This window comes from Lotus japonicus, chromosome 1, assembly GCF_012489685.1.
Source record: "Lotus japonicus ecotype B-129 chromosome 1, LjGifu_v1.2".
Taxonomy (NCBI): Eukaryota; Viridiplantae; Streptophyta; class Magnoliopsida; order Fabales; family Fabaceae; genus Lotus; species Lotus japonicus.
The window spans coordinates 84,355,978-84,367,326 of NC_080041.1; the positions used below are offsets into that span (position 1 = coordinate 84,355,978).

Consider the following 11,349-nt stretch of genomic DNA (forward strand, 5'->3'; position numbering starts at 1 on the left):
ATATAAGGTACAATCTCACAATTAAAATCAGATTTTATAGTTTTAGAGAATCATGAGCATAAAAAATTGTATAAACAACAAAATATGAAGCATTTTACCAAACTAAAAGAGAGCCAAGCAATCTCAAAAATATATAAACAACAAAATATGAGGCATTTTACCAAACTAAAAAAGAGCAAAGCAATCTCACTTCTCCATAAAAACAACTAAAAACACTTGAAATTGTTCATCAAGTTCACAGGTTCATAATGTCATCTTACAAAAATTTAGTTAACAAAACCATTTCTAAATTGCAAGCAATAAAAAATCCCCCAAAATCAATTTGGACCTTAAAGCCCAATAAAACGCACACGCAATTAGGGGTTTGGAGGACTATGATCCCCTCGAACGAATTTGGACGTTAAAGGCCAATAAGCGAACACGTTTAAGAGCTTGGAGAGCTATGATCCCCCGTAGTTCAGCAGAATAATTGAGACACCCGTCTTCGGAACATTCAATAATTCTTGCTCTTAGGAAGCTTTGAGGGCTATGATCCCCTGTCTCAGCAGAATATTTGAGACACCCTTCCTCGGAACATTCGATAACTGTTGCTTAGCAATAAATGGTTGTCAATAACCCCTGAAGTAATGGGTATCATATTCATAAGGCTATGATGAGGAGAAATTTCCAACATTCCAAGAGGCAAGAAGGAGGCCTATAAGATAACACTTTGAGCTAGATGAAAGACATCTTCTTCACTTAAACACTGTCCACTATCTCTAAGCTTGGACATTACCTTTGAGCTTGGGATCCCCGATTCACTAAAGAACAAAAGTGGAAAAAAGATAGAGTGTGAATATATCATAGCTCCTGCAGCGAACTAGAACCAAGGCAATTAAAGGTGAAAGAGGAGTGGAAAAAGATAAAGTGTAAATATATCATAGTCTCAAACGAATGCAGCGAACTAGAGCCAAGGCAATTGTAGCGTAGAAAGTAACTGTGTAGCAGTACAATGGACAGGTCTCATCCCAATGTCTTAAACCCATCTTGTGAGAAAAACTAAATTAGCCAAAAAGACCATGATCCAGATGCCCCTATCGTTTGGGAAATTATACCTGTTTCCATCAACAAATTTCCCACAAATTTGAATTTATATTCTCACATCCGCAAGTGGTGTGAGGTCATGTTTCTTGAGAGGCAAATGTTGTCACAAATACACTTACAAAGTTTACTTTAGTTTTGGATTTGCACCTCTTTTGACCATGGGCGTATCCAGGATTTTCTTGTTGGGGGCGGAATATAAGATTAAAAAAATATTCATTGAATATTATATAGACTTTAAATAATAAAAAATTATTTAAATACAACTTTTCGTTATTTCATAGTACTAAATTAATCTATTATTGTATCAATGGAGATTTTTTCAGCAATTTCTCTCTCGATATATACAACTAAAAAATTTCTGAGAAGATCATTGATCTTCAATTTTGTTGCGAAGTCAAGTCTTAAGAACTTTCATTGCAGAAAAAGATCGCTCTGTAGATGCTGTTGAAATACAGAGTTTCAAAACAAGACGTATCAATCTATTAACAAGTGGAAATATTGTTCTTTTCCAGTTTCAACTAACTTCTGGTAAACTCGGATAAACTGGAATTTTTCCTGAATTAGGATATCGGGAAACATCTGAATGATAATGTCTCAGTTGGAACGATAAATACCTTCTTTCTAACTCGAAAAAATACATATAGTCGGTAAACATTTCAAAATTCTTGAGGGGGGCAATGGCCCTGCCAGCCCCTGCTTTTGACTAGATAATGTATTTACTATGTATTGTAGAGGCATGTTGCTTTTGTTCCGTAGGCGTTAAGCGCATTGTTCATTGAAAAACTAATTGTCTAATAGATCAAAATCCTGTGTTCCCAACAGTTAGCTAAGCACTCTAATATAAGTATCACTCCATAATAATTAAAAAGAAAAAAGAACAAAGATATTAGCTAAACTTTTCACAAATGACCTTTTATTTTAGCCATTAGGAGTCCCCTTGAATTCATATTTTGATGAACGCTATACTAATTCTTTATTCTTTATTGAGCTGTCAATTTTAAGCATAGTTTTAGCTACCCTGAAACTTAACTTTATCGCTTCCCATGGCTCCACAATGAAGGTGTAAGCCCAATAAACAACTGACCCTTCTATCGTCTTATGTAATTCAGAAGCAATTTTCCACAATCATAGACAATAAGTGAATGAATCATCAAGACCAGGAAATTTAGCAGTGGTAAAGATAGGAAATTAAGCAATGGCAAAGCAAAACACTTATACTTTGATTTCGATTTGTTGTTGGCACGCAGCTGGAAGCCATGCTATGTCATGCTTTATAACACCTGAACATTTACATGCTTTATAGCCAACGTAAAGCACATGGAGATATCTTATCATAATATCCATCCTTCACAACAACGCTCTCTCCTCATTGCTCTCTATTCAGACTCCGATTCCATGTTGCCCATTGCTTTCAACCCCCTTGGTCTCTGCATAAAAAACACAACTTGCATTTCTTATTCACTTGTCTACAAATCAAAAGACAGATTACAGAGGCAGGTATAAGAAATTCCTTGTAACTTACCTTTTTGGTTACCTTCTTCTCCCTAACCTCATATCGTTCTAAGGTAAGATCGCATAGCCATGCACCTGGACTTACTAGCTGCAATAGAAATGAACATTTACCAATTTAAAATTCAGAGCACAATTCATGCAGTTATTTCGGTATATCATACAAAAATCAGACAATAAATGAAGAACACAAACAAATGAATGAATAAACAAGGGTTTTATGAATAACAAAATAACAAGAAACTATCAGAGCAAGTAGGGTTTGGAAATTTGAGGTTTATGAAGGACATTCGATTAGTAAAATCTCATTTAGAAATTACTATTAAATAATAACGTTATAAAATTAATTTACATTTCTTCAGTATGTGTTATATTTCTGCTAGAATATTGTACCATTCTTAAAGAAAATAATTAAAAAGTGAGAATTTAAGAGAGCAAAACCGGGTCCCCTTTGAATCTGGCAGTTAATGGAATGTGTGTAGATAAAGTCTGTGTAGCAACTAAGTAAACTATTCTACACCACCTATTCCAATCCAATATGCTCACTCCCACTTTCTAAAACATAAACCCAAACAAACCCCAAAGGTCACACCATACAAAGATCTACACGTGTCCCACCCCATGTTCTCACACAATTAGAGGAATGATTTGTCATCCTACTTTATCCTATAAATCCAATCCATGTAATACTAAATAAAGAAAGAATTAAATGAAAAATTAATATTAATTGATATATTAGAAGCAACAATGATATATACAATGATATATACAGACCTCATTTTTTATACACTACATTTTCACCTATTTTTGTTTCTATTTTTATTCACTTATCACTATCACATCTTATACTTTCTTTCTCTTACTTTTTCTTTTCTTCCTATCTCTCTCCTCCTCCACTTCCTTCAACCTCAAATTTTAGGTGTGACGGAACAATTATTCATATTAGAAGGGTAAAAAATATTTAATTCTTTCTTCACTTATTACGTCAAAAGTACGAGAATATATTATTCCTATTATTTTTTATTATAGTTTGATAGCCTGGTGTCCAGATCCACGAAAGCCCAACTAATGGCGTTGAATGTTGATGATTAAATCCACCGAGGCGGCTAAATAAAAATAATAATATACTTCTATCTGTCATGTAATAATAATGGGTCTCCATTAGCAACATAATAGAGTATAATACTACTAGTTTTTTTATTTATATTAAAATCAGTTTTTTGTTTGTGTTCGTTCAGCAACATTATTGTTCTTATAAAAAATCATTATGACGACTAAAAGGCTAAAACTCGCACATAAGATTTTTGGCAAAATTATTTTATCAATTAGTATATTATATAAGATTTTCCGAAGGTGCATGATATGGTTGCGGAAGTGAATCGTTTTTCACGGTGGACTCTCCGGTAACAAACCTCTGCGTGAACCAAGCTTCGCCTGACGCGTGTAAGCCACGCCAGTTCACTGCTACCAACCATTATGGCTTTTCCGGGAAAAGGGCAAAAATATCGAACCAAATAAAAAAGGAAAAGGCAAAAATAAAATATACAAAGGAAAAAAAAAGGCACTAAACGTACTGCAGCATAAGAATAAAGAAGAACCACAAAAAAGCACATAGCTAAAATTAAAAATATGTATATTAGTGTGTTTGACAAAATTGATTATACTAAAATTGCATATTAAGTTAAAAAAATGTGATCGATGTTTGAATATCTTTACGAAAGAATAAAGTTGTTTCCGAATTGATTATGTTTAACACAAAAACAAATGTGCATCCAAACATCATTTCAATAGGTTAGAATTGATGTAAAGCAAGCAGAATTGTGATTTCCAAGCATTCTCTTGGTTAGGTTTCACATCTCTAATATCGCATATGCTAACTTCCATAATAAATTTTTGCAGCAAATTATACCATCCTTCTTCTAGAGTACCAAAACAAGTTCTTAAACCTCTAGCAAAGTGCTTCACCCGAATTCATAATTCTGATCCTTGATTAATTTTTTAGCATACAATAAATCCTTCTAAAGCAATCATTTGGTTCAACCTAAGTTTGCAGATAAGGAACATAAACACAGAGATTCAACAATTAAAATGAGCAAATTTAAAGTGTTGGAAAAAATTGAAGAAAAAAGCAGAAGAGGGTTCTTACATTGAGGGTGCGTTGTACGAATTTAGCTCTCTTCTTGGGTCTCTGAGGCAGCTTGGAGCCCTTAATGGCGAGAAAATCCTCTTCTTTCTCCTTGTTAGTCAAGGCAATCACGAACTTGGGTGGCCACACCGGCGGAGCAGCGTCCCCACTGCCGGAAGACGATCCACCCTTCTTGCTATCGTGCGCGGTATCAGATGAAGCGGCGGGTTTGTTATTGTCATTGAGGTGGTTGTTGTTGTGGGTCCCCCTCTTATCGTGCGCACCACCCCTGTCCGGCGAGGCAATTCCCCTAACAACCCCGTTGCTTTGTCCTCCTCCTCCTCCTCCTCTCATAGCACTTGAAGTTTCCGAGTTCCTAAATTATCAACAAAAAATAAATTTAAAAACACAAACTCATGTTCATCCGTATAACTTTCTTAATCGTAGGAAGTAAGAACATGAATCACATCAAATACGAACATATAAAAAAGATGCAATGACAGAGGTTGTTGTTATGGAGTAAAATAAAATATATTAAAAAAAGAAAAGTAACTGGGAGTGTGATGAGTTTACGAGATTAACCTTGGGGTTTGATCAAGATGGGAGAAGCTAGAATCTAGAAGGGTACTTTTTGTGTAGAATATTGGTTGGTTTTTGGCACCTTCCGATACTTTGTGTATGTTTTTTCAAGGGGAAGGAGAGTAGTTAATTTCTTTTCTTGTACTTAATGAAATGACAAGGTTTAAGATTAGATATTTCATATTCATATTTAAGAGGGTGTGTGATGAAAAGAGAGTGTGTGTGAGAGTTTGAAGCCGTTGGATGTAGAGAGCTTTATTCGCTAACGGTGATGAAAATTGCGACGTGTAATAGAATGTTGGATGGGATGGACCAGATCTACAATCTGGACCGTTCATCTGTTGGCCAAATTGGAAAATGACTTTTTGTGTACACGTGGAAGGAAAGCGTCCATTCCATGTTTCCAACAAATTCTAATAGAAAATGCAAATGGTATGAGAATGAATAATGAGGTGATGGTAGATCCAGAAGGGTCTTATCTAATAAGGACGGAGAAGGAATATTGAATAAGATCTTGCTTAATTTTCTTCCTAAATCGAAGGATTTACATGATCATCATCATATAAATGCTATCACATGAATAACAGCCATAAACAGTGAAAATAGCAGAAAATTAAATACCGCAGTAAATGAAATACCAAACAAGAGTTCAAAGAGTGAATTTCGAATCTTTTAGGTTGACTTTGCAGGCACCAAACACGCTAAATATAACCTAGAACTAGAAATACAATAATATCAATGGCATAAATCACGAACACCACAAACTAACAAGTAAGAAATCTCAAATTCCAGATCAGATTTTCAGCAAGGTTTGGATTAAGATATTTTACCTTGTTTAGATTATCAGACTAGCTGGTTATTACCAATGATTCTAAGCTCTAGAAGGTGAAGTAAAAGGAAACACAGCTTTATTTTTCTCTTTTTCTAGATCCTTCTAGTTCTAGACTTTAGGAGAAAAATCTACATAGTCCCTATTTGGAATCAATTAAGAGCTATATGTGGCAGGTGTTAGAGTGAGTAATGTGATCCATCTTCACAATGATATCTCCAAATAAATTATGAGGAGAGGAAAAAAAGGAGATCTCACGCACTTACCGTGAGCTCCTCTCCATTCTTTAATTTGGATGGGACATCCGCGAGGACCTGACCACATTGGACAAAAATATAAGCCTCATATATTCAGCCCATTTGGATTCTAAAAAATAATTAAATCATTCATTTGAAGCAAGATTCCTTTCTAACATATCAAAGCTAATATTTTTTTTTTATGGACTCATACTTCCTATTGCTATACATCCTATTGCTATACATGATAAATTCAACGCGAAAAATTCTAACTTATTGTCAAAACTTATGTGCATTAAGATTAAGATATGTGAAATTACATTGGGCAAACTACACTTACAAGTTGGACCTCCTCACGAAATTTCGTGGCAGACACGAGGCAAAAAATATCAAAAGCGCTACTAGTAGTCGTAGACGCACCACTCCAACTCATAGCCACGCATATGCTTTTTCTGTGCTTTTTCTAATTTTCTATTTGCAGTTTTGCACCACTACCGATAATCCACCGCTAAATATGAAGAATTTACTTCCAACAAGTTTGTTTATCAGAAATTTAACGCAAACCACGTGCTGGATCATAAATTAAATAAATAAAATATACACTAATGACTAATTTGATAATGGAATATTATTGTCGTCGATAAGAACAAAGAAAACACTAAAAACTAGCTGAAGAATCACCCAGAATACATGTACACGACAAGTCTACGATCTCTAGTTTTTATTTATTTTATTTTATTTTATTTATTAAAAAATAACACAAAACCAAAAACAAACCCGGTGGCCCACGAAGCCAGTGCGCCACCAACACGAACACGAACCTTGCCAACAAGATAAGTATGGATTGGATACTCAGCATAAGAAGAAAAAACCAAAAAATAATTTCTAATTAATTAATAATTTTTAATATATAATATTTAACGTAACCGTCAAAATCTCGATTCTACCCCTACTAAATTCACATAACTGCGAAACTACCCTCATTTCAGATCTGAACCCAATCCATCACATTTTCGATTTTCCCATCTCAATCAGAAGGAAAACAAAACAAGATGTATATATTTCAAATTTTCAATCATTCATCCATGCAAAGCAAGACAAAGAGAAATTGCGTGGTGGTTAGGGTTTGAGTGGTTGTTACCTGAGAATCCGATGCGGCGGCGAAGAGGGACGTTGACGGAGATTTGGGTACCCGTTACTCTGATTATGATGGTGGTGCTGATTATTATTGTTATTGTTATTGTTATTGTTATTAATACTGTAACTGTTTGAAGTTGAACCAATCGTGGGCTTATTTAAAGGCTCCTTGTTATTATCGGTTCGAACGACCCGGCGATCCACCCGAACCGTTGTTCTCTGAACCGGACCGGTTGAGTCGTCTTTATCCTTCACCTGCACCTTCATACACCTTAGCCGTTTCCGGTTCCCCCATTGCAAAACCAAATCCGACGTCGTTCCACTCTGCCTCATCCCATCGGAACTCGCCCTCAGCAGCAGCGAACCACCGTCGCCTCCGGCGGCGGGTTTTTCTCTAACGCCGCTAGCCTCCTTATCCATCTCTTTCCTCTGCCTGCAATAAGATAAATTCACCGATAATGATCGAAAATTGAAAATCTCACTGCATTTCATGCTACAATTTGGAGATGAAAATTGAAATTGGCTTTGTTTTCTTCTTCAAATCAACACTAGTACTCAGAATCAGCACTGAATTACTCGAGAAAACATGAAATCGGTTTCCATGGAAATATTCAGTGTTACAGGTTTATCAACCAGGGCTGAACAAACTGTGAAAGGAGGAAGAGATTGGGATTGAAGACGAAGATCACAAGAAAATTTGGTACGGGATAGAGATCCAGAAAGCGGGTGAAAAACCTTAAGGAGCCATGGAAATCAATGTCTTACCGTGAATTTGCACTTTCAATTCCTTCTGAAACTACAGCGAACAAGAGGAAATTGGAGCTGATTGTTCGATTTCCTGCAAGAAATGAGGAAGCAGAGAGAAATCAGAAACTAGCATCAGAACGCTGCACGATTGCGATGAGGAACATATTACTCTGTTCCGATTTTGATTCCCTTACCTGAATCTGATTCTGCTGTCTCTGTTGTGGGGGAAATTGGAAACGATCCTGGATTTCAATTCTCAAGCTTCGGAAAAATGCAAATCTATTTGTGAAATTCAGGTTATGATGACATTTCAGAGCTTCTTTCTGTTCCTGTAATCAAGATTAGCAGAGAGTTCAGACTTCAAAATCTGCAGATAACAACAACAACAACAAAACTTAGCATTTACATCAAACAGAAAAAAAAAATAGAGAAACAGACCAAAACTCTGGCATGGTTTCCAACCTTCAAAATCTTGAGCAACTCTAAAATAAATATCACAATGAAATTATCTCAATCTCCGGCAAATTTTCTATGGAGATGAATCTGCAAACAAAAATGAGGAAAAAAAATGAGATATGGAAAACAAAACAAGAAGATGAAACATGAATTTGAGAGCGGTTAAACGCTAAACCTCATTCAATCAGGAAAAGAAGCAGATCCTCAAACAATGTTCAGTTATGATGATTAGTCTCGTGAATTGAAGCGTTTCGTGGAAGAGAAGAAGAAGAAGAAGAAGAAGAAGAAGAAGAAGGAAGAGCTGGTTCTGTTGAGAATGAAGATAAAACGAAATGGTGTGTGTTGTGTTTTCATTGAAGGAGCTGGTTGTTGTTTAAATACATCATGTTGTACTACACTCCTTTGCAACAACCGTCCACTACATCACTTGATGACCGTAGATTTGTGATCTCACGGTTTTCCTTTATCCTCTTACAAACCATTTACGGTCACGCCCTATATGACTCCGTTACGGCGTTTGTGTCAGCCTCTTACGGCGTTAACCTGATTAACGGAATCTCTATTAGGGTCGTCGAGTCCCAATTATTATTGAGTACTCCCTATTTTTGGGGTTATAAGGCCCGGTTTGTCATAATATCATAAATATTTAAACTATGGTTTATTATAAGACTATAATATAATGTAGAATGTCTTAGTTAGACACTCAAAGTTCAAATATTTTTTAGGTTTAACCAAAAATATTTTTTAGGCATATCTCTACCGCTCCTCGTAACACTCTCTTTCTAACATTCTCTTTTAATTGATTAAAATCGATTTAGATCCTACCAAATTGGGGTATGACACACAGAATATAGTAGATTCTACATAAATTTTGACAAATTAAAGAGAATGTTAGAAAGAGAGTGTCTAAAAGAGTGTTAATAGTATTTGACTTAGGTCCCATTTGGGAAAACAACTTAATTAAGCGCTTATGGTTCTAAGTCACCATAAGCGCTTATGTCATAAACGCTTATTCATAAGTTATTTTTAAAAATTGATTGAAATAAATTAAAAGTAAGCTATATATAAGCATAAGCTCTTTTTCATAAGCTATCCTGGATAGCTTATGAAAATAAGCTCAAAACAGCCTATGGTAGGCCATAAGTTGTTTGCATAAGCTCTCCGAAACAATTACACAAGCGCTTATACTATCAGATAAGCTCTTCCAAACGAGGCCTTAAAAGAGGGTAACGTTGATCGTTAATAATCAAATTGAGAAATGGGGTTGTCTAGATGACTCTAACATCGTCTAGAGTCATTTTTTTTTGGCTTACAAAGCAGGGACACAACAACCGACGGTGGCAAACGCCTTACCCGCCAGCTACAATTGTTCCTAGTTGCAAACTTAGCTAACGTATCCGCCACCATGTTACGCTCGCGATGGAAATACCGCACAGACACGTGCCAATTACTACAAAGGAGTTCGCGCACCTGGAGAATCACTTCTCTGTGCCAAAACTGACTCACATCTTGGGACCCAATGACCGCCGCGACCATCTCAGCACAATTAGAGAAACACACCACCTTACGGTAGCCCAAATCTCACACATGACGCAAGCCCTCACACAGCGCTCGCACCTCTGCAAGGAAAGCATCACCAACACCAAATGATACCGCGAACCCGGATATCCAACTACCATCACGATCCCGCACAAATCCACCGCCACCTACGATACCAGGCCCAGGCACCATACTACCGTCGGTGCAAAGCTCTACCGCGCCACCATCCTCACTTCCGTGGTCCAAGCTAGCTCACATCTCCTACACTGCCATTCATTCTCCCCCAACGTTGGAATTCTACTACTGCAATATGAATTTTCCTCAGCACCACCCCCAACGTCCAAAGTTGGGGCTCAAAGGCAACATTATTTCTCCATGTCCATAGAGTCCACAACACCGCATAGGCCATGGCATGGTTAGCGTCTAGAGTCATTTAGAAAACTCATTGAGAAATTAATCATTGAAATTGTATTTATATACTTGTGTGTGGAAAATAAATTATGTACTCTTTTAAATTTTAACTAATTACTTCTCAATTAAGAAATGACAAAATGATCAAATTATAAAAGAATGTGCGAGTGACATGACACCATCAGCTAATGAAATAATTTTTCTCTTGATTCATTATAATAGAAATTGTCTATTATTTCAGGCAAATGTCATGTGTTTTAGTATTTGAATCTTATAATCGTCATTCTATTAGGGTTCAAAATAGGCTAAAAATTTAATACTTGAGTTTGACCTACATTCCAAAATCTAAACTACGAGTTTGGATCCATGTTACTGGTATGATATAGGTCATTTTAGAGGTCTTGCTTATTTTATTTCATTTTAAATCTAAACTAACCTAAGACCTAAAAAAGGAGCTGAGTTGAACTTAAATAAAAACCCTATAGTCAATACAATCTTAGAAACCAAATACTCCCCTTCAAGGGGATCTCTACCTTTTTTAGGAGGTTGTGTTCTCTTTTCAGTGAGAGATGTCTATCCTCTTCTTAGGATTTTTTTAACTTTATATCTTCCTTTTTTTTTCCTTCTTCACCTCCGCCCCTTTATAATGAATCAAGAGGAAAACATTCAGTGAAAGGTCAAACTTCAGTGAAAGGTCT

The 11,349-nt window shown here is 36.0% G+C and overlaps 1 protein-coding gene across 3 annotated transcripts; it reads right to left on the bottom strand.

The window, feature by feature from the left end:
- Positions 1-2,146: 2,146 nt before the first annotated feature.
- On the bottom strand, positions 2,147-9,048 carry LOC130724441 (uncharacterized). Of its 3 annotated transcripts, none has more exons than XM_057575676.1 (8): positions 8,877-9,048; positions 8,708-8,788; positions 8,440-8,574; positions 8,264-8,336; positions 7,503-7,931; positions 4,739-5,093; positions 2,606-2,683; positions 2,147-2,510 (listed from the first exon to the last, which is right to left on the bottom strand). In XM_057575676.1, the coding sequence occupies exons 5-8, from the start codon at positions 7,916-7,918 to the stop codon at positions 2,460-2,462; spliced, it is 900 nt and encodes a 299-aa protein (XP_057431659.1). In that variant the 5' UTR covers positions 7,919-7,931; positions 8,264-8,336; positions 8,440-8,574; positions 8,708-8,788; positions 8,877-9,048; the 3' UTR covers positions 2,147-2,459. The 3 variants fall into 3 exon arrangements, with proteins under 3 accessions (XP_057431659.1, XP_057431653.1, XP_057431662.1); XM_057575670.1 differs by having other exon boundaries at positions 8,440-8,612; XM_057575679.1 differs by having other exon boundaries at positions 8,684-8,788.
- Between the last annotated feature and the right edge of the window lie 2,301 nt (positions 9,049-11,349).

Coding starts and splice junctions, on each gene's coding strand:
- LOC130724441 (XM_057575676.1), bottom strand. CDS start 7,918: ATGGATAAGGAGGCTAGCGGCGTTAGAGAAAAACCCGCCGCCGGAGGC. Junction 5,094..7,502: donor CCGCCGCATCGGATTCTCAG/GTAACAACCACT, acceptor TTGATAATTTAG/GAACTCGGAAACTTCAAGTG. Junction 2,511..2,605: donor AGAAGAAGGTAACCAAAAAG/GTAAGTTACAAG, acceptor TTTTTTATGCAG/AGACCAAGGGGGTTGAAAGC.